This window comes from Engraulis encrasicolus, chromosome 8 (genome assembly GCF_034702125.1).
Source record: "Engraulis encrasicolus isolate BLACKSEA-1 chromosome 8, IST_EnEncr_1.0, whole genome shotgun sequence".
In the NCBI taxonomy this organism is placed as follows: domain Eukaryota; kingdom Metazoa; phylum Chordata; class Actinopteri; order Clupeiformes; family Engraulidae; genus Engraulis; species Engraulis encrasicolus.
In genome coordinates this window covers 19503840-19528854 of record NC_085864.1, presented here as the reverse complement: position 1 = coordinate 19528854, position 25015 = coordinate 19503840, and the positions used below count along the sequence as shown (strand labels likewise).

At 41.4% G+C, this 25015-nt stretch overlaps 1 protein-coding gene across 1 annotated transcript in view; it reads right to left on the bottom strand.

The window, feature by feature from the left end:
* Window positions 1-25015, bottom strand: part of map3k10 (mitogen-activated protein kinase kinase kinase 10) — a 61690-nt gene that overhangs the window by 33362 nt on the left and 3313 nt on the right. Inside the window, exons 2-3 of the mRNA XM_063205989.1 lie at window positions 24362-24529; window positions 21480-21819 (exon numbers count right to left, since the gene is read on the bottom strand). Coding sequence (XP_063062059.1) covers window positions 21480-21819; window positions 24362-24529 — 508 coding nt within the window. The remainder of the gene's footprint in view (window positions 1-21479; window positions 21820-24361; window positions 24530-25015) is intronic.

Below are 25015 nucleotides of genomic sequence, written 5' to 3'. Positions count from 1 at the left end.
TTATTATTATTTCTCTTTCTTTTGTCTTGTTCTTGTTCACATTTTAGGTGTACAAGCGCTCAAGATGCTGTGGTAGGATAAAAAAAAGAATTTAAGCATCAAATTAAAAACAAAACCAATTCACAACACAACCACAACCAGTGGTTCATAACAGTGAAAATTCACAAGTGATAGTATATGAACAAAAAAATCTTTATGACAGATATGACAATCTGGCATAGCGCCACCATGTTGTAGGTGACTGAACTTCTGATTTGAAATTTGGCGTATTTATTGATAGGATGCTGCTGAAAAAACATTTAGAAAAGTAAAATGGTGTTGCACCAAAGTCACTGTGCCATAGGTAAACATGAAATGGCTCATGAAGTCATTATGCTTTGATTGAGATAAAAGAAACTCACCAAACGGAGGCTTATTAACAACATCCATAATGGTAAAACCCAAACCTCTAGTCTATAGTGTCAGCATGTGGTAGTTTCACCACATTGGAGAAAATTATTTGTTTGGCATGGTTGGCCTGCCCTATACCTTCACTTTCATACCTGAAGCAGAGATTCTTTAAGTATATAGAGATATGCCAACATAATAGGTTTCTATGGGCACCTAATGTGACCAGGTTCCAGTCTGCCTAAAAGGGCGTGTCATAATGCTCCTAGCATTGAATAGAATAGTCCTTAGGTCTGCCTAGGTCTGTCTAAAGGGGGATCCCCCCCCCCCTCCACCTTGCAATAATAGAACCCGGAAACAATGGGCCAATGGAACCTCTCTCTCTACTCTCTCTGCCTGAAGCTTGGTAAAGCTGTCTATCTGACTTAAACAACAGAAAAGGCAGATGGGGGCAAAATGTCCGCTTGCGGCTTTAATTTAAAATATTCTTACTGCTATCTCACTGCACTGGCAGCCGTGATGAAATTAAGTGCTGATGGCAAAAGACCTGGAGGGCTACTATTACAAAACCCAGCAATAAACATGTAACAGAGTGGCCCTCTGTTAACCTACACAGTATCTCACAGCAGTTCGCAAGACCTCAGGAGTCAGGCCTAACCGTGTTATTATTAGTAGATGACAATTGATTTCATAGCTATGAAAATGTTTATTGGATGAATAGGTCACCTATTGCTGACACTGTAATAAACGTCCCCTTATTTCAGAGCGTGTCTCTGTCCTCAGCACACTATTCAATATCTGCCACAGGGATGGATGTTGCCATTTTAACATGCAACTCGAACTTCCTTGAGATAATATTGCTGTTGCTTTTTTGATATAGTTTTCTCTGGAATTAACTGATTGACGTGAAACATACTATTTCCTGGAATTTAACTGTGACCTGTTGCTTGACACCTGTAGTCCCTACTGTATCCAGTGTTCTTAGCCTACGGCCTTCAGACAAACAGCCTATTATGGGTATCACGACAAGTGAGTGGTTTTATTCTCTATCTCTTTTTTTTAACCTAAACTTAAATTTGTTCCCTATCTCTTTTTTCAATTTAAATTTAACAATGAATTATTTCTAATTGACTCATGATACAGTATATTTAATCCACACATGCTGAATATCTGGTTTATCATCTTCAAGCATCAAACCTCAAGACCTTCTGTGGTAGACACAGAGAGACTATACACATTTTGACACAAACTCTATTTTTGTCACAGAGCAGTCTGAAATGTTCAATGAAATTAAATAATTAAAATATTGCCTTTTTGCTTTTTCACAGTTTAATGATACAATTCCTTGAAGTTTTAATGGGTCAGGAAACACATATTAAGCAGTATGAATATTAAGCCGTTTACATTATGGATGATGTGACGTGTTAAATGAGCATTCATTGAAATGTACACTGTAGAAATGGAATAGCTAATGTTTTGGATTTAACATTAAGTATATTATGTGAATTACACCATTAGGCAGCGGGCCAGAAATCCTATCTTGCAGTTTCGTCGGAGTGATCAGGTGGCAACTTGGTTTTTGCTGATATAAGTACTTGATAGTACATAAATCAATATTCTAGGTGTTGCCATCGTCAAAAGTTGCACATTGATTTAAAAAACAAAGGTTGAAATAGCGACATTTGGTAATGTGGGAATTTAATTAAAATTGGCCATTCAACAGATATGTGTCACCAACTCCTTTTGGAGTGCTTCACAAGTGTGAAACTTCACAGATTACTGTGTATTATGCCTACCAACATTTCTCTGTGTGTGTAATGGCAGTTAGGCATAGCGCCACCATGTGGTAGGTGAATGAACTGCCTGAAATCACTGCAGCTACTGTGTATTTCATATTATGAAAAAAAAGGATGATGTTAATGTGTAATATTTCTATTAAACATACTTTGTGAAAAGTTTTTTTTGATGTTGTAAAATAAGGAGATGGCCATGGCAACAAAAGTACCACAGGTTAAACAATTAATTTGAACTCAACATGCATTGCTTGACATTACTGATAATTAAGCCCTCTACTGCACACAAAATATGGCTAGTTAATTTTGAGACATTTTATTGATAAAATGTATTTTATTTTTTTGGATTATTTATCCTGTAGGCCCAATATTCGTATTTTTATTCAGTTTAAAATTTAACAAAAAAAACAAAACACGCAATTACCTCAGGTAAAACAGAGGTGCACAAAAAAAAAAAGTGATGGAATGATCATTACTAGGTTTGTGTGTGTGTGCCCTAAATGTCATGTAAATGAGACTGGCTGCTTGGTGTGGTTGGTCATATTGCACATTTGGCACCCCGAGGGGCCTGCATTTGAAGCTGGACAAGCAAAGTTATCCCCATTTGCTGGTGTCAGAAGTGAGATTTCTTTTAGATACGCCAATTGGAGACACCTCTCCACTACATGTAAGCCATAATTCCGTGCAAGTGACTACAAGGATAGGCCTAACCTGTAGGACTCAGGCAGGGCTGGCCCGAGGCATAAGCAAACTATTCAATGGCTTAGGGCCCTGCCACCAGCCCACCCTGGGCAGCAAAGTTCCAGGAATTTGGGGGGGAAAATGAACTCTATACTATATTCCCTAGTCCTAATTTCTTTCTGAGCCTCGATGGAGACAGGAGCCATTATGCTGTATATCGGGGGACACCTCAATGATGGTGGATACAACGTCCTTTTTCATGTACCACACTTAATTGTACAAACCCTACAATAAATGCAGAATATAACTAAAAATAGTTTTGAAGTGAAACTAAGATATTCCTTTGCGATAAATGGCTTTCTGCGAAATTTTGCTCCAAGAAGTGCAGTGCATAATGATCTACAGACAGCCTGCCTACTGTATGTCCTTAGTTCCTAACCATCACGTTTGTGCAAGTAAATGATGCTTACAAAGCATCTGATGATGAGTAGGTGGTGGTATGGGGAACCCAGATGAAACTTTGCTTAGGGCCCCATAAAGGCTTGGGCTGGCCCTGGACTCAGGACCCCTAGTTATGAGTGAAGCCTAGACATAAATGAAGTATGGCGGGAGTTGCGTGGGGAACACCGTGGGGTGTGTAAAGCACAAAAGATGTGCTTCCCCAAGCAGGAAGGCAGAGTTGACTAACATCCTGTAGAAAGAGACCTATAATATATAGAGACAACAGTTAGTACCACTATTGTAGTACCCAGGTGGTCTGAGTTTGAAGCTGGATACGGCAATTCTCCCCCATACTTAGAGGAATAATGAGCAGTAGTTAATACTCTATTTCCCCTCCTCTACCATAACTCCCTCTCTTCTACATTTAGATGTTCATCACTGACATTGCCCCTGTCCTACCTAACTTCAGATGAAATTTCTCTAGCATGCAGATCCTGATGCGTTAATCCATAAAGCATTATTACATTCATTTTGTTTGTCAAAATGTGTATAAATTATAAGATATCAGATATGTATAAGATATTTCCAATTTACTTTCAGAACATTTAGTTTTTGTCTTTACTGGATAAAATATATGTGATGATGTGGTTACACAACCACACACAAACAAAACAATAATAATTAAGTCACCCAAAAAAAGTACCCCTTTTTATCGAACAACGTTGCATTGAGGCAACGCAAAGACAAACAATCACAAAGGGAAACCCTTTTTAAAACCTGATAAGAGTCTTTACAGCCTTGTGCACATAAAAGTATTTTTTATTTCATGATTTTATCATGTTTTAGTTACACTAATAATGCGAAAAGATCTTGTGTCCCCCCCCCCATCGCACCCAAGAGGAAGTCCCCCCAAATACTACAACATAGTGTCACCCAAACCACTCTAAATTGTTCTGTTCATGTCTCTTCTAACATTCTGATTTGGTTTTGATAATGTAAAGAGACACACACTGGACATGAGGTTTTAAAAAACATTGGGTTTGCCAGAGGGCAATGTAGTGCATTAGAGGGTTAGAAGATCATGGCTTGTCATAACTATGAGCACAAAACAAGTAAATCACCACGTCAGTTATTGCATGTTGTCTTTACGTGACCCTTTGACACAAGAATGATGGATACAAGGTGGGAATATCCTAGTAATAGTGCGCCAACTATGGGTCAAAGGTCAATTTTGGTATCAATAGGCCTGGCATACTAGATCAATTGTATCAATATGTCATCCATTATTCCATGCAGAGCCCATTTTTACCAATAATCTTATAGCCGTGGTCTTTTTATTATAATGATTATTTATAATTATTCAATTGAGATCAGCTCTCTATAGCAGTACAAGGGGCAAACAGCAACTACTGTACGTCTACTACTGTGTCGGAACTCAAAGAAAATTATCAGGATTATACAAAAAACTTGGAAGTCACTTCTCTCAGTTGCACACAGTTTGATCAGTTGAGATATTTTTTCCTTTTTAGGGGAGTAGTACAATAGTTCTAACTAAGAATGTGTGGAAGGGATGCGTGAAATGTTTGAATATGAATATAGGGTTTGGGACTCTAATGTGTGCATCCAAATGCTAGATTACAAGGCATGAAACACATTGCAAACGTGTAAACTTTCAACGTAGCAGTTAATAAAGTCCATAATTAATACTGGCAAGGGATATGAAAGTTTTCAAAGAGGGCATGCGTTCCAAATGTTCAATGGCACCCGCATAGGGAGCCATGATGACGCGCACAGAATATCCTGCATCACAGTCATATTTTAGTATTTTCTTCCATCTTGAGTCTAGATTGTAATGTATATGCAATGCATGTTGTTCTATAATTCAACCAATCAACTGTCATGTTTGGAGAAAAACATGGCTTGAAGTAAAGAAAATGGTCCAAAAAACTTCATGGGGAAAATGTTGTTACAAAAAGCAATCTGTAAAATGTTATTACTGAACAGGAAGGAAAACTCTAAAACTCTGTTTCTACTCATAAATAAGCAAAATTAATATAGCTCCCCTTGTGGTGGCCAAATGTGCAGGCTGACGCCGTGGCAACAGGCAGATTTGGATTCAGCACCCCCAAATTGATCAAGAAAACATGTTTTGAAGTTGCCACTAAACGGTCACAACGAAACTCATTTTCTAGATGAGCTATGATTCTTGGCCCACTGCCTACATCTAATTGACTGTTTGTTTAGTATGTCATTACTGCAAGCACAGTGGTCTTCTACACACAATTATGTTCAGAGCTAGCCTGATTATCTTCGACTTTCCATTCTCTTTGAGACTTGATCTCACCAAGAGCATAACAATTAACATTTCCCAAATGGCATGGTCGACCCGCCTCCCTCGGTTTGCTTCTGGTTGTTTGCTTCCCAACAAAGCGGGAGGAGTTCCCGATTTTTCCGGAGCTCAGAAAGGATATTTGTATTGCTCCTGGCCTGACTAGAAGCAACGCTGAAGGTGTTTCGTCACTAGGAGGGCGTGGCCTGGTTAGTACAGAGCATCTTTCCCTCTCCCCATCATTAGCTGACTACATTTATCCATTTCCCCACTCCAGGCACACCCCGACCACCAACTGCTGCCCCAGCACCAACAACACCAACAATCACAAGAACCACTCCAACTATAACCAGTCCAACTCCAACAAACATCTCGGCCTTAACAACTACACCACACTTCCCTCCTCCTCCTCCTGCTCAAGGGTATGTTCATGAGGTAGCAAATGTGAGGTTATTAGCACTCATACTACTAGCCCCAATATATTTGAGTTTGAGTTTGAGTTCAATGCATTAGATTAAGTGTAAAAGAACCACACTCACTGTCTTCTCATATTGAACATGGTTCAATAACACTTTTTTCGACCTACTTTGTATGTCCATGAGGTGACATTAGAGACATACAAAAGGGAACCTAGAACAACTTTGGTGACATAATAATTTAAAAGCATGATGTCCTTACACCTATAGGCTATATCTATCTGTTTCTCTGATTTGACTGACAATCCATACTCTTGATGCATTATGTAGGATTTGTTGTAATACCAACATAATTGCTGTTTACTTTACAGTACGTGTTTACATGTTGGTTTACAGCAGGATACAGCATTATTTTATTTAAAGGTATTCATGGTTATTATGGGTCATTACGAAGATGATAATGATGATTATTATTACCGTATTATTACTGTTGTTATTAAATTCTACAGCTACTACTACTACTACTACTGCTACTAAAACAACAACAATAAAAATAATATTAATAATAACAAAACAATAATAAAAACAATAACATAATGTTTTTGCACCGTCTAGCATGTCATGGGAGGGTGTGCTAGCCATCACGTCTTCCTGTACCTTCGGCCTCCTCTTCATGGCTATCGGCTTACTTGCTATTTACATATGGCGGAAAATATCATGTAAGTAGTCTTTTTCTTGTTTAGTGAAAAATATGTAGTCTAGGGGTCTAGGTTCACATACAACCATTTCCCAAACCTTCCCCATCTCCCTCCCCCATCAGATTCCTGTCTCAACCTTCACGGTCCTGTCCAAAATGTACCCATAAAATAAACATTTTCAAGAGGTCCTTCTCATATTCAATAGAGAACCAAATTATTCTTGGTTTTTGGTGAGAGGCATTTCCTCTTGCTATTATGTATGGACACGAGTGTAAAAAATGCTATTTGCTGAAATTGTTTCTGGTCTCAAACTCTCCTTCTCTCCTTCCCATAAGTATCGACTGTTATGGGTCATAAAGGCCAGAAGACCAAAGACCCAGAAGCACCCAGCAGCCCAGACACAGTAGGGCAGGACACAAGTGCTAACCATCAGGTATCATCAATCATCTGTCATCTTCCCTTCCCTTTCTGTAGTATATTTTGTGATTTTGTGATAACATGCTAATCTTTTCACAACTAAAAATATTTAATCTTTTTTGTTTCACATTTCAGAAAATTAGGATAACGGTCAAACAGAATGTTAATCAGTCGTAAAAAAATGTTGTGTATATGTTGAAATGTCAGTAGAAATATTGTAAATTAAACTTAAACAACCGTGATCTTTTTGTTTTTAGATACAGACCACTGGCGTCCATAACCACATTTATGACGATGTGCCGGGGGACATTGAGATGCCACATGTCTACAGCGAAGTGACCCTCACGCCCAACATGACAAGGAAGGACTCTCCAAACACAGAGTTTGCAACCGTCTCGTCTTCATTTCGCAGTCAGCCTTCACTCAGCACCAACGATGAAGTCAAAGAGTGACTTTCCGGTGAACAATCATTCAATCCCCGCGACCAACTCAAAGGATACATTTTCAGCACAACACTGTGACAATAATTAAAGTCGTGCACACATACAGTGTGAAGTATGTACGTGTACACACTTTAAAAAGATGATTTTAAATGTGCATATTTTTTAAATGTTTGTACTTCTGCCCGTCAACGGTGCTTGAGGCTTTAATGTTTTTGCCTAAAACTAACAAGATCAGACATTAACAAACAATAGCCTCAAGCCATTTACTAACACACCAACAACTAGAAGCACTCGGAGAGCGCAGACCTCCGCTAAGGAAGCTGCTTGATACATTTGTCTATGTTACAAACCCCAACTCCGGTGAAGTTGGGACGTTTGGTAGACAGTGAATAAAATCAAAATGCTATCATTTTCAAAACATTCAATCTATTCATTAGATGGAGAATAGTGAAAAGACAACATATTAAGTGTTAAAACCGAGAAAAAATATTGTTTTGGGGGACATATGTACTCATTTCTAACTTCAGAAATCCAACACGTCTCAAAAGAGTTGGGACGGGGACAATAAATGGCAGCAAATGTCGAGGAAGACTAAAAACAAAACAAAAGACAACACTTAACAGTTAAATACATTAATTGATGAGATTATTTTATATAAAAAACAGTGTTAATTCCTATCTTGGACATGATTTCACCAGCTTAAATGGTGGGTGTATTCCTTGTCATGTTTTGCAATGTTTTCCTTTCTGTAGTGCTGACAGTGTGACAGATCTTGGCCAAAAGCCCACCATTTTATCACCTGCTGGTCCTTATGATGGAGCCAAACTGTTAAAACATAGTAGAGAATGCAATTTGACCTTACTATGTGGCAGTAATCGAAGATCTCCCTTCAGAATATAATGCATGAGTGGCTTTTCATGCTGTTTAAAACCCATTTATACCATTCAGCACTGTATTTAACTCTACAGATGAGTGAGAACATTTTAACCAATGCACTACTGCACCCGCATGCCATCATGGAGGCTGACTTTTGAAGTTAGCTCTAACACAAGTTGGATGGTCCATTTTCACTGTAGCACAGGATGTGCAATGCTCTATTATTGTCAAAAAGAATGGACTTCTACAACTTCTGCTGACTTCTGTAAGCAAAGGACAGTTTCCCATGTCTTCTGGGTCTATTTCAAGTGAGCTCAGGTGCTTAGGAGAATGTTACACCCCTGTATCATTTGCACGCATTAAGCAATCTTGATATGGTCAATTTTCAATAGCTCTAGCACTCCAGGAATTAGAGTGAGACTACAGCCAATATATATTTAATGATGTCATGAACCTATACAATGATTTTATTAACAAAAATATGTCTTATATACACTCAATCGTGGTAAATCAAAGGGAATTCAAAAATTCAAAAGTGTATTTAATAACTATGGTAATTATTCCCTTTGCATCTTTAATTCTGAGTGACTCAGCCTCTCTGTGATGATCTTATACCTGGACACCTATATTGGACACCTTCTTTGTTGTTTTATCTTATTTGGATGTTTATTACATTTCACAGATCCTCGTCCCAACTTATTTGAGATGTGTTACAGTTATAAAGTTAGAAATGAGTACATATGTCCCCCAAAACAATATGTTTTCTCTGTTTTAACACTTAATATGTTGTCTTTTCACTATTGTCCATCTAATGGATAGATTGCTTTGAAAATGATAGCATTTTGATTTTATTCACTGTTTACCAAACGTCCCAACTTCACCGGAGTTGGGGTTTGTACACCCTAAGTCTTTCTGCCTTGTTTTTGTGGAGTCCCCGCAATTCCATGTCTGGTCACTAGATGGTGAAGAATCTTTTGAAAAGTCCTGGTTCCGTTTCGTGATCCGGATCACCACCAGAATTTTATCACTTGTTCCTTAGGTTATTACTAACAACTCCACAAAGTTTCGTCCAAATCAGTTGATTCGTTTTTGAGTTATCCTGCAGACAGAATCTTTAAAAAAGTCCTGGTTCCGGTTCGTGATCCGGATCACCACCAGAATTTAATCACTTGTTCCTTGGGTCATTATCAACAAACCCACAAAGTTTCCAAGTCCGATGATTGGTGTTTGAGTTATGCTGCTGACAGACAGACAAACAAACGAACAGACAGACAGACAAACCAACGCGACCGAAAACATTACCTCCTTCGCTCTGGATGATAGAAAAGCTAGTTACTCTAGTAGCTACATACTTGACGCTATAGCTGCACCTGTCTGCCTTGTGCACTGTACTCATTCCCACACACGAATGTGTCATATATGGACATGTACAGTACGTATGTACCTATTTATTAAATTGTACAACATATTTACAAATACATTACTGTACATGTCATATATGTTACAATGGTAATGGTAGTTTGAGGTAGAAACGCTTAACTAAATAAGCTGCTTCATACTGATAACCACACTTTTAGTGTTTCCTCACTGCAGAGGTGCATCACTAGCAAGTGTATGATAGCAACAAGTGAACATAACAACATGGTCCTCAAGGAGACAGTGAAGAAGGCAGCTGCCTGTTTGCCTACTTGTTTCATCCCAACAGAATGCTCCCAGTAGCATTTCTTATTTCTTAGGGTTGCCAGGTGAGACTGATGATTTCCATCCCAAAAAATGATCAAAACCCTCCTCGAAGCACTAATTCTATTCTAAACTAGAAGCACTCAGAGAGCGCAGACCTCCGCCAAGGAAGCTGCTTGATAGAACATTTGACTATGTTACACCCTCTCTTTCTGCCTTCTTTAGTGGAGTTAGGAACTGGAATGTTTTGCCCTGGCCCGCAATTCAATTTGCGGTCACTAGGGACATCTAGATTTATAGGCAAGCAGTGGTGAAGAATCTTTAAAAAGGTCCTGGTTCTGATTCGTGATCCAGATCACCACCAGAATTTAATCACTTGTTCCTTGGGTCATTACCAAAAATTGCACAAAGTTTGGTCCCAATCCGTTGATTAGTTTTTGAGTTATCCTGCTGACAGACAGACAAACAGACAGACAAACAGACAAACCAATGCGACCGAAAACATTACCTCCTTGGCGGAGGTAATAAATTATATTTCTATGGCCATGAATTGCCCTTTTTTACCCGCAGACGGCTGTCTTAAGCAGCCCAATGGGGCGGGAAACTGCCCAATATGGCAACACTGGTTTCTTATTGCTGCTCCTCCATCCCATTTCTCAGGTTGCACAATCTTGCCATGGGAAAGTATACTCTGAAATGAGATCTTATAAGATCATGAAGGACCATTTGGAAGGTCAAGTCAAAAAAAGGAGAAAAAGTATTTAGATCTCTGTCACCTGAGTATAGTATAGTTTTTAATCTCATACGGCATGGCCCCTGTTATAAATAAGTTGTAATGTATTACTGAAGGCTCTGTCTATTGTCAGAGTAGTGTAGTGCTAATAAAGTCATTTCAACGTCTATTACATTAGTGTACCAGAAACGAAGCAGATGTCAATGACAATGACATGTTATTGTGTTTTAGAGAATATTCTTTGGGATGTGGCTCTGCTGAGAAGCAGAGAGTCACTAAGACTACAGATGTTTTTCTCTGAAGTAGACCTACTGTCTGTACTCGGTACTGATTCCATTTTCAGATACAACATGCACTGCACTCGGCACAAGCACTACTGTTGTTTACCGTTTTCCTTCCTTTTGTTGGTACGTAGTGTAAACAGAGGTGTGTGCTAGTTGAATAGTGCTATGATGTGTTGTGCACCCTTGTCATCCTGGGATGCTTTGTTTGAAACCCCCATTGCAATGAGCAAAGTGGTAGTGTTGTACTGTTTAATGTATTAACATACAATAGTTATATTCACATACATAAACTACCATTGCTTTGTCTTGTCACATCTTGTGATTGGCATGTGTTTCATTTCAATACAATTTTAATCCAATTTACCTTTACTGACAGTCATGTATGAACTATTATATAATTAATGAATATACGTTGTATAATGGAATAGAATTACTATATCTTATATAATAATGAACTATTATAGTATGATGACCATAATAAACTGTATAATGAATGGCTTGAATTGTACTAAAGTGTGGGTCAAGTGCTTGTTGTTTCAACCTCCTAGGTAAATAAAGGGACCTGGTCTGACTTGTCACTGTGTTGGGCTGGCCAGGATACTGCTATTGTATTGTATATGGGCGAGTTGATCTGACATGGGGCTGCTGGACTGGACAGCAGCTGTGGGTGGGTAGCAGGGCTTTGATGCAGCCAAGAGGAACAACAGGCCTTGTTTACATGAGATATTTCATTCAGAATGAACTCACTTTATTTCTGAATAAAGCTTTGAATGAAAGTGCAATGTCAACTCGACAGAAATATTGAATTCGGAATTATTAATTCTGAATTGAAAACTTCATGTAAAAGTGACCAATAGGCCTGGGCGGCAGACTAGACCGCCGTACACACACTGGACTGCTCTACAGACACACTGGACTTGTCACTGTGTTGAGCTGGCCAGGATACCGCTATTGTACTGCATATGGGTGAACTGAGCTGACATGGGGCTGCTGGACTGGACAGCAGCTGTGGGTGGGTAGCAGGGCTTTGATGCAGCCAAGAGGAACAACAGGCCAGGGGCCTATACTAACAAGCTCGCAAGCTGGTTCAGGAGTAAACCAGGATAAGTTACGAGGTAGATCAGCTAATAGAAGAGCCTGGAGTCCTCATCTTCTTAACCTGGTTTACTCCTGAACCAGCTTCTCAGTATAGGCCCCTTAGCTACGATAGACACCGGCCTGCTCTACAGACATACTTACTGTACTGTGCTAAATACTACTAAACACACTGTGAACTGCTCTACAGACACGCATGCTGTAGTGGGCAGGGCAGGAGTGCCTTTGTGGGTCCCACAGGTACTGCACAATGCCGCCTCAGGCGCTGGCAAACACATGCACACACAAATGCACACAAACGCACACACATACACACACACGCTTGCACACGCGCGCGCACACACACACACACACACACACACACACACACACACACACACACACACACACACACACACACACACACACACACACACACACACACACACACATTAAGGTACACAGTGTGTACATACTTCAGGAGAGCCTTTGTGGACTCAAAAGGCGCCTCCAGTGTATGCTTTGGCAGTCACTAGTCAAGTCGCTGCAACTTTCAAGTTTCGTTATATACTGTTTACAGTAGTGGCTGTGGTCGCATATACACACATAACACTATAAAAAATTTTGGAATGTAACTGTAAAACTTGGATTTTTTTCCCACACCTCAGCTGGCAGGTGTGTCAGAGATGGCCCATGGGTCACTCAGCAGACAACTTGAAAAAAACTTTACTCCTTTTATAAAGCGACCTTGGGTTACTTGAAAGGCGCTATATAAAACCAAGTTATTATTATTATTATTATCATCTATTATTATTATTATTATTATTATTAGAGTGCTAAAGATTGTGGTCACACACTAGTGTGAACTGAAGAACAAGAGTATCAATCATACCCAAACCAGAATGCAGCAGAACCAATCAGGATCGCAGGATTTTAAAGGTACACTGTGCAGGAAATGGTCAAAAAAGGTACTGCAACTATGCTGCTCATTGAAACTGGGCTGCCTATTGCCAAATTTGATCTTTACATGAAAGTTTACTAAGTAATAAACTAATATTTTCTAGTATGGTCCAAGTACAATCATTTTTGCAGCTAAAAATGGCTATTTCTGGAAATTGAAAATGGCGGACCATGTATGAATAGTGCAATTTTTCCAGTCATAATGCATACTTAGAATTTGATGGTGGTGGTAAGTATTCATGAAAAAGGTAACATTAGTGAATGGGCCACATGAATTCTGGAAATAAACAACTAAAAATCTCACACAGTGTCCCTTTAAGAGATGTGACGTACTGTAGTCAAAATTTAAGCGTAGTGGAGAAGGGGGAAAAAAGTGAAACAGTTGCTTCAGCAACAATGGCCGCTTGCATGGACTCATTTTAACTGTAATTAGTTCAAGTAGCCACTCATTTCTGATAAAACCAGACCATCTGAGGCCTATCCCTGTGCCATAGCTCCAGTCCAGATGAATGTTCGTGGAGCAAGCTAGAACCATTCATCTGTCATCTTAGAGTATCCTCACCTGTGGAATCTTTTTGGGGCCTTTAACTCTGATATGAAATTTCCAGTTCCTGGTATTTTGTTTCCGTTTGATGTCTCCCTCTGTCCGTGACCTTTAGATACGTAGATTACTGGCAGTCAGTAGAGCCGACGATACAAAACGGAAATCAGACTTGTTACATCCATTGAAGTAACAATTTTAAATCGAGCTGTATTCAGAAGTTACAATGTGGTATCTTATCTAATGTCTTATTGGATAGGAAAGGAAACTACCACATTGTATCTTTTCATTTTCCTGCAGCTGCTCCTAATCTCTGGGTGGATTCCAATATGCAAACTTCCGTCCTCCCTTGCTCACTTGCCTGCTTGTGATGAAGTCTTCCATGACAGAAAATAAATTCAAAATCTCACAAAAGCTCAACAATTCTAATGTAATTTCCTCATTTGCAATTGGGATGGTGAATGAAGAACAGTCCCCCAAAAATTGTTGTGGCTAGGCTGACAGTGGGGACACTATTGTTTTCTCCACGGAGGCGAGGCGAGGCGCAAAATGCGAGGCCACAAGCTGGGCAGTCATGGGTAAGCAGTTAGGGCGCCAGACTTGTATCCCAAAGGTTGCCGTTTGGACTCCCGACCTGCCAGGTTGGTGGAGTAATTAACCAGTGCTCTTTCCCATCCTCATCCATGACTGAATTACCCTGAGCATGGTACCGTTCCGTCACACTGCTAACTTGGGGCGCCATTGGGGGCTGCCCCCTTGCATGGGTGAGGCATAAATGCAATTTTGTTGTGTGCAATGTGCAGTGAACACTTGTGTGCTGTGGAATGCTGTGTCACAATGACAATGGGAGTTGGAGTTTCCCAGTTGGGCTTTCACTTCACTTGTTCACAAGTGGAGGATGGAAGTCTGCAGATTGGAATGCACTCTGTGTGATCTGTTTGGTCATCCTGAAGAGTAGAGAGACGTGTGTGTTGTCACAGCAACTCATGCAGCTTGCTCATCAGCCTCCTAATGTGTCAAAGCTGACAGGGGGCATGCTCCTGTGACGAAGGTGTTCCGGCACAGTTCGTCCTCCTCGGGACCTCGAACCTGCCACCTCGTCAACTACAACGGTCCGGGAATGGGAGGCACAGTACGAGACAGCTGAGCTAAATGGACGTTCTAATACCTATCCAGGGACTGCAGATGGAAATTAGCTATATAGCTATAATCTGGCACAAGTCATCTTTTTACTTCTGTAAACAGTGTTTACAGTGCATGGTCTCTGTGAACTAAACTAAATAAACTAAACTAAACTATTAGCCCAACGCTACCGCACTGTATTGAGGCCTCGGGAGGGAGGTTTTCTAACGTTCCACAACACACTCTGCTGGTTGGCCTCCGTTACACTCATACATTTCTGCTGTTCTTATATATTATCATTAGTCAAAATCTTCATGTGGTGGCCTTGCACGTAGATGGCTTTAATGGAACAGTCCACCCATTTTCACGCTTAATTTGGCTATACTGTTAAACTAGGCTATGCAAACACATAGACAAAAAAATCCTATTTATTCTCATATTTTACTTGAACTTAACTACATATGAGCAATTTCTTGAAATGAGATGGACTGTTCCTTTAATGGTTAAGGCACCGTACTGTGACACCAGGGACATGGGTTGGATTGCGGTCCGAGGTCATCTGGTCCTCTCCAATCTCTCTCTCTCCCACTCACTTCCTGTCTCCCCTCACACTATGCTGTTGTCCTGAAATAAGGCATTGGAATAAAGGCCAATATGCCCACAAAATAATAGTTCCTATTTACTAGTGAAATCCTTCTTTTTGGAGCTTGGAGTCATTCCATCTGTCCTCAAAAAGGCTTCCTTAGTCCTGGAGCAAAACTGAGAAAAGAAACAGTATGCCTAATATAATCTATACATACAGTAGCAGGCAGCTAATTTACTGTATATAGTGATCAGCACAGTGACGTCCGTATTTGCATTGCATCCATTCCTTTTGATATCATTCACATGGTGACACACAGCTATGTGGTACCATGCGGTACAAGACAAGTGTACAAGTGTAGTACTGTGGCTGCAGCTTTGCATAGAACAGCTTACAGTGTGTGGTCCCCCCCACAGAGCGTCATAGGTGAAAGAAAGTGGGGATGCAGTGGTGCATATGCACCCCCACTTTTGGGCTCCCTACATGAGGCTTTCTCAACGTTTACGGCAGACAAATGAGTGGAGTGCAGTAGCAGTAACATTGTTAAGAAATAAAGAATAAAGAAAAAAAATGCACCACCACTTTAAAACTCGTTCCGGCACCCTTGCAGTGACTGTGTGTGTGTAAAATGATCCCAGCAAGGGGTGTTGACTTGAGTCTCCAGAAAACAGAATTAATGCTCTCCTGTTTGCACTCTACTGTCCACGGCAGCTCACTTTACTACCTGGTCTAATTGCTTTGTCTACAAGACACTAGTGTCTAAAGACAACAACATTGTCTTTCAACTCTTCTTATGACCTGGCACGCACCAAGCTGTGCTGTATCTATTCTAGACAAACACAGAAGACGGTGTATGTTTTCAGAAAAGCAAGCAATTAGCTATTTTTGAACACACTGCCTCAGATTAAACAGCATATGGTAAATGATACATGATACATGGCAAATGATGTAGTGTTCATTCAACTCTTTGAGTGTTTAATTAACTTAGAGAGTTGAATTTAGCACTGACCTGTTCTACATCATAATGGCTTCACAGTGTTAATTCAACACTTAAAGAGTTGCATTTAACATCAAATGGGACCATTGTGTGACCATTGACATACTGTATCGTTTTAATACAAAATGAATTAATGTATTTGAAAAATGACAGGTCATTTTGGCCTGTCATACACTATGCAATCCCAATCCAAACTGGTTGTCTTTGAAAGTGAATGCCAAAATAAGGGTACTAAATGTTATGGGATAAACATGGGACTAGTAAACATCTGCATAGGCAGTTTTGCTGTGGTGGCAAAGTTGAAAATACTGTGGCTCAAAGAAGCGCGCACGCACACACACACACACACATACACACACACACACACACACACGGATGCGCACACACACACTGACAAACACACAAGTCGAAGCACCTAAATCCCTCTGTAATCTGTAGTCAAATGTTGGGGAGCTCTTGCTTGCCTGCTGGCCATTCTCACACAAACAAGAATACGCACAAGAAACATTACACACAGTTTACAGTGAAACCCCTATCCTATCCATCCCTATTCAACTTAAATTATTTAAGTTAAAGTGAGGCTCCCCCATGAAACCGGATCCGAATGGGTGGTTTAATACTATACCAGGTAGGGCTTTGGGCCTCAAACAACTACGTAAGGAACACTACAGTTAATGGAGTGAACACAGGTTCGATTCCAGCTAATTTCCTGATCCTCCTACATCTCTATTCATTTCCTGTCACACTCTAACACTGGCCTGTCTGAATTAAGGCTTAACGCCCCACCCCCAAAAAGAAGAATTCATAACAATATCTTAGTCAAGTGAGGTATTGGTTTGCAAAAAAAAAAGTTGAGACACTATGAAAATAAAGGTGGAATGTCCACACATTTGCCCCCAACTTGGGCAAAAATAAAACAAAAAGAAAAACGGGAGCAAGTGTGCAGACATTCCCCCTTAATTAACAATATCAACTTAGTGCCATGTCAGGTAGCTCAGTCCACTTTCAGAATTTTCAGTGAGCTTCTTAACCTGCCATGACTAACTTGAAATAGTCTCCTGGAACATGATATTGCTTACCTACCAACCACAGGTGAAATATCTGGTGTCCTTTTTTTAGAAAACAAGCTTGCGTCGCTTCAGAGTAATTAAGATACAGATGCTATCAGCTGGGTGATCCAGAAACGCCTGATGATGTGACTGCAGCTAAAAAAAGAATCTAGCATCCTTAGCTACCTGGGAAGAAAACCATGTCACTTTCTCAGACAAGCTGGGACAGAGAATATTGACAGACAGGCCTCTAATTTCACACCAGCCAACCGGCCAAAAGCTGGTGAAATTTCAGTTTGCCTGTAAGAAAAGAACAACCTACTAGCCACTTTGACCCATTAGTGAGTGTGCATTTGGGTTGTAAGATTACCATCTACTAGCCATTTTTGGCTGGTGATGAAAAGGGTTAATTTAGACCCCTGTTAACAGATAATGTAAGGGCTGAGGCACCATAATGCTTTGCTGACTACCCGCTGGGTTCAATTCGCCTTTGGCTAAGCCCCGCCCTCTTTAGTTACAGTTGCTAGGTCGGACAGATAAACTTTCAATGCTGAGATATCAACGTGATTTATGCAGTGACTGCAAATCGCAGCAGTAATTCACTCATAATAAATAAAAAACGCATTCATAGTATTGTGAATATAAGTATTTATTTTCTGAACGGTCATGCGATGCATCACAGCTGTTATGGGCTCTTCTATGGGTATCGATAGGCATTGTAACCAGCACCATGGTAAGCTGAGCTCGCATATCTTTTGAGCCCTGACTCAAACTTGCTAGACGAAAACGAAATCACACAACTTAATGGCAGTAATACGCTAGTCATCTTCAAAGCTACCACAGCAATGTGTAACATTAACGTTTGGCGTTTATATCTTCAGTAGCTTAACAAAGTCACGTCCATCAGCTGCTAGTCAAAACACTCCTGCCGTGACCGATAGTTAACTTTGCTAGCGGTGTTTCTTCATTAATTAGGTCAGAAATCCAAAATCATACTCTGAAACAGGTTCGTGGTTTGCTTACAACCTTACTGAAAAGGGACATGAATGAGATGGTGTCATGATCGGAGCACACAAAGTATGTTTTTGATCCGTGTGCTTTCTAGTCGAGTGTGAGGCTGCCGAGACCCTTCAAGGCAGACTATCCAGCTGCTAGTAATATTAGTCCGGTTTTAGGTAAAGAGGAAAGTGATTACCACCTGTTACATCGCGGGGCAACTTGTACATTTGTCACAAATACCCCAGGCACAATTTCCAATCATATTTTAATAATAACACGACCTTATCTCGCTAACTACTTGAAAACATGCGATTTCAGCATTGAGTTCAATGGAGCGCTGTCAAAACTGTCCGAGGTTTGTCCGAGGTCGTCCTTTTGCTGCGCTGTGATTGGTCAAAAAGCACTTTAAGGCGGGCCTTAGCCAAAGGTGAATTCCAGCCCGAGGTCATTTCCCCACCCTCCCCCATCTCTCTCTCTCTCCCAACCTCGTCACTGTCATCACCTCGTCACTGTCACTATCAAAAATAAGGGCATAAAAATCCCCAAACCATACGTAGCCCCTTAATGCATGCTGTACCATCTGAGGCATGCTGTAATAGTCATTGACAGGTTAAGTACCATACTCTACTATGACATAACACAGGGCCTTTAGTAATGCACTATGACTTGGTTATTGCCACTCTGATAACAACAAATGTATAATGCCGTGTTTTAATGGATTAAAAAAAGAAGAGCATGTAAGATCTTCCACCAGACCGCTCCATTCATTTATACCCTACAGTCACATACTGTAAAATGCACCAGTACGATGTAGGATGTAGGATGTGGGGTGTGGAATGTGGGATGTAGGATGTGGGGTGTTGGATGTGGAATTTGATAGGTGGAATGTGGGATGTAGGATGTAGGATGTAGGATGTAGGATGTAGGAAGTGGAATGTGGGATGTAGGATGTAGGATGTGGGATGTGGGATGTAGGATGTAGGATGTGGGATGTAGGATGTGGGATGTAGGATGTAGGATGTGGGATGTAGGATGTAGGATGTGGGATGTAGGATGTGGGATGTAGGATGTAGGATGTAGGATGTAGGATGTGGGATGTAGGATGTGGGATGTAGGACGTAGGATGTGCATCATCCTGCATACAGCACAGTACAGTGCAGTACAGTACATTACGCAAGGTCAGAGTGTAGAGTTACAGTAGCAGGGAGATGAATGCGCGCGCATGCACACACACACACACACACACACACACACACACACACACACACACACACAGGCATGCATGCACACACACACACACACACACACACACACACACACACACACACACACACACACACACACACACACGCAAACACGCGCAAACACGCGCACACACACACACACACACACACACACACACACACACACACACACACACACACACACACAGGCATGCATATACACACACACACACACAAACATGCACACACACGCGTGCACATGCTCAGTCTCTCTCTCACACACACAGATACACACGCACACGCACGCACAAACGCACTCTCTCTCTCTCTCTTTCACACACTCTCTCACACACACACACACACACACACACACACACACACACACACACGCACACACACACACACACACACAGAGGATCTATGGCTGTATGGGTCTGTGGGCCGGCTCTCAAAGCCACGATGCTGCACTACTGTACGTTATCAGGCGGATGCCTTCTCTCTTCTCTCTTCTCTCTGTGATGCACAATAGCAACTGCATCTTTAAACAGTAAGTGGCACAAAAGCACCAAAAATAGCTCTTCATTCCAAAGGACACGCACCAGACCAGAGAATAGAGACAGCAACAAAGAACGTACGGCTTGGTTGGGAAAATAAAATGCTAATGACAGTAGCAGCAGGATCTGCTTAATAAAAATAAAGAACACATTGACGTCAAAATTTTCCACTTGCATGTAATGAACCAACCTATAACATGTCCTGCGTTGAAGCGTCACTGGTCACAGATAATACTATATTATGTAGAGTGCATACTGTATATTGCACTGCTCTGCTCTTTGCACTTGAGATTAGATGCCAAACCATATTTCATTACTGTATCTGTACTGTATTTGTACGGGTTATGTACGGTACTGTATTGTATCTAACCTAGCAATGCTGGTGACCTAACAAAAAAGCCAAGCCAAGTGTCACCACAATGTATGGATCATGTGACAGGAAGTGAATGTGTGCGTATGACTGCGCATGTATGTATTCATGTATGTGTGTGTGTGTGTGTGTGTGTGTGTGTGTGTGTGTGTGTGTGTGTGTGTGTGTGTGTGTGTGTGTGTGTGTGTGTGTGTGTGTGTGTGTGTGTGTGTGTGTCTGTGCTGTGAGTTACGTATTATGTCCTCTGTTGTAAGTCGTTCTGCATAAAAGCATTTTGTAAATGGAATGGAATGTCATGAAATGTGTGTGTATACATACATGTATGTGTACATGTGTTCACCTACCACGTGTGTGTGTGTGTGCATGTTAACTCACTGTTGCTCAACTGGTGTATGACAGGCACAACGGTGTGGTTGTGTGTGTGTGTGTGTATGTTTGTGTGTGTGCGTGTATATGTGTGTGTGTGTGCGCGTGCGTGCGTCCGTGCATGCGTTTAACGTCTGAGTTGGCAGTGCACGTTCGTTCACTCACTGTTGCTGGACTTGAGGTCTCGGTGTATGACAGGCACGATGGTGTGGCTGTGTGTGTATGTGTGAGTGTGTGCACATGCGTGTATGCAAGTGTGTGCGTCTAACGTCTGAGTGTACAGTGCACATTCATTCACTCACTGTTGCTGGACTTGAGGTCTCGCTGTATGACGGGCACGATGGTGTAGCTGTGAATGAGCTCGTGTGCATGAGTGTGTGCGTGAGTGTGTGCGCATGCCCGTGTGCAAGTGTGGTGTGCGTCTAACATTTGCGTGTGCAGTGCACGTTCATCATTCACTCACTGTTGCTGGACTTGAGATCTCGGTGTATGACGGGCACGATGGTGTGGTTGTGCAGGTAGTCCATGCCCGTGGCCACCTGCACGGCCCAGTTGACCAGCACTCGGGGCGGCACCTTCTTGCCGGCCAGCGCCCGGTTGAGCGCTCCGCCGCGGGCGTACTCCATGACGAGGCAGAGGTTGGGCTCGCGCAGGCAGACGCCGCGCAGGGAGATGATGTTGGGGTGGCGCAGCATCCAGAAGAGACGCGCCTCCTGCCGCACGCTCTCCGCCGTCACGCTGATGTCCTCGTCCGGGTCCTGGCGCGCCGCCTTCACCGCCACCTCTTCTCCACGCCACATGCCCTACAACATGGCAGAGTTTAGATGTATGACCTTCATTATGTCTAACTGTTGTAGCAACACTTATACTGTATACTGTAGCTTCCGTCTGCTATACCGTCGAAACATGCCAGGTAAAAGATTTTAAAACATTAAAAGTAAAAGAAAAAAGTGTTACATGGCAGATTTTACTGTTATTATTAATGTTGTTATTACTAATGTTGCTATTATTGTTGTTGTTGTTGTTATGATTTATATTATTGGGTGTGCTGTGGCATAGCACACTAAGGCACCTCCTTCCGACGCCACACGCCCTGGACCATGGCAGATATTACTATTATTATTAATGTTATTATTATTATTGTTGTTGCTGTTGTTGTGGTTGTTGTTGTTATTATTATTATTGGGTGTGCTGTGGCATAGCACACTAAGAGACCCCCTAACAACGCCACATGCCCTGAACCATGGCAAATTTTACTGTTAGTATTAATGTTGCTATTATTAGTAGCATTGTTGTTATTATTGTTGTTGTTGTTGTTATTATTATTATTGGGGGTCCTGGCGCGCCACAGCCACCTAATACAGTCCCAGGAAAAAGTTTGTACACCCTTTGAAATTTCTTACTTTTCTGACAAAATTGGTCATAAAACATGGTCCGATCTTTCCGGAAATCACAAGAAGGAACAACCAGAGTCTGCTTTAACTAATTCAACCCAAACATTTACAAGTTTTCATATTTTCATTGGGCATAAGATGTAAACATTCACAGGACAGCAAGGCATAAGTAAGTACACCTTTGCATTCAATAGGTTTTAACCCTAAGTTAGTCGCAATAACCTCAACCAGATGTTTCCTGTGGTTGCAGATCAGATTAACAAAACAATCTGGATGTATCTGGTCTCCCTCTTCTTTAGAAAACTGCCTCTCGTCAGCAAGGTTTGTGGGATGTCTGGAGTGCATAGCTTTCTTGACTTCATGCCATATAATCTCAATTGTTTTTTGTCAGGGCTTTGACTGGGCTATTCCAGAATGTGTATTTCATTATTATGAAGCCATTCTAAAGTCGATTTGCTTCTGAAGTATGGGTTGTTGTCACATTTCAGCACCCATCCTCTTGTGTGCTTCAACTGTGTGACAGACTACCTCACTTTTTTCTGTAAAATATCTCGATAAACTTCTGAGTTCATTGTTCCACTGATGATAGCAAACTCAAAAGGGCCTGAGGCAGCAAGGTAGCCGCATATAATGATGCTCCCGCCACCATACTCAAAGGCGGAGATGATGTTTTGGTGAAGGTGTGGTTCTCCAGTTCTCCTCCAAACATGACATTGTGTGTTCCCCTGAACAATTCAACTTTGGTTTCAACGTTGGTCTACAGAATATTTTGCAGTAATTTTATGAAGCATATAAATGCTTTTTCGCAAACCTCAAAGGTGCAGCAATATTTTTTTGGACAGAAACCCCATTGATTTTAGATTGGCAGAATGAATCCCATTTTTAGCTATTCTTGGTTACATCTCCTCTTCTGAGTATGGTGGTGGGAGCATCATTATATGCGGCTACCTTGCTGCCTCAGGCCCTTGACAATTTGCTATTATCAGTGGAACAATGAACTCAAGTTTATTGTGATATTGTGACAGAAAAAACGTGAGGAAGTCTGTCACACAGTTGAAGCACACAAGAGTATGGGTCCGGAAGTGTGACAACAACCCATACTTTAGAAGCAAATCGACTTTAGAATGGCTTCATAATAATGAAATACACATTCTGAAATAGCCCAGTCAAAGCCCTGATTAAAAACAATTGAGATTAAATGGCATGAAGTCAAGAAAGCTATGCACTCCAGGCATCCCACAAACCTTGCTGATGAGAGGCAGTTCTCTAAAGAAGAGGGAGACAAGATACAAACAGATTGTTTTGTTAATCTGATCTGCAACTACAGGACAAGTCTGGTTGATGATATTGCAACTAACTGAGGGTTAAAACCTACTTAATGCAAGGGTGTACTTACTTATGCCCTGCTCTCCTGTGAATATTATGGCCTTATGACGAATAAAAATATGATAACATGTAAATGTTTGGGTGGAATTAATTAAAGCAGACTCTGATTGTTCCTTCTTGAGATTTCCGGGAAGATCCGACCATGTTTTATGATCAATTTTGACAAAAATGTAAGAAATTTCAAAGGGTGTACAAACTTTTTCCTGGGACTGTATATATATATATAAGACCTAATACGCTACGTTGGCTGCGCACTGTTCAGCCTCTGATTGTTAGAAACTGCTGCCAGTCAAAAAATTAGCTCACATGGTTGGCTGCTTAGCATCTTGCCCCTCCTCACAACACGAATGTTTGTAAACGCAAAACCTATGTATCGAAATAAAGGCAAAAAAGCACATCAATAGTCACCTTGAAAAGCATCAATAGTCACCTTGTAGACCTTTCTGAAGACACTGGTCCCGATCACCTCTTAGTACTACACTACTCTTACATAACACAGGGCCTTTAGTACGGCACCAAGACTTGGTCATTGCCATTCTAGTAAGATTTAAACATCAATAGTCACCTTGTAGACCTTTCCGAAGCCGCCGGCCCCGATGACCTCCTCCAGGCTGAGCTCCGTGAAGTCGATCTCCAGAGGGCACTCCCCGCTGGCCAACACCCGCTCGGGGGGCAGCAGCTTGGGGTAGCTGGTACTGCGCCGCGTCACATAGTTACAGGGGAAGATGCCCACCTGAGGATGAGGAGATGGTGGTCCAACAAAGAGGATTGAAACGTTGCCATTGTTAAACTGGCACTTGCCCAATAAAGCAGTAATTTTTCCACATCTGAAGACGCTCTGGTGACTCTCTTCCTTGCCTGCTATTCCCTAGTCCTTTCCTGTGACGCACCAGATTGTGAAGTACAGGAGCGGGGAGGATATCTCCCTTTCCTATTGTTAAACTACTGTATATCTCATCATAAGCCTGCCAACGCCCCTCTTAGTATTACAAAATAAAATAGACTAATGCCCCCCACTTGCAATTGAGTGCCCCCCCCCCTCTCAGAGGGGGCAGCAGCTTGGGGCAGCAGCTTGGGGTAGCGTCAGGTAGTTACAGGGGAAGATGCCCACCTGAGGATGTGGACGGTGGTCCAACAAAGAGGATTGAAACCAAAACAGAGAGAAGGAAATGCTTCACTGGGTCATGGAGCCAAGTAGTAAATGAAGGGCGCTCATGAA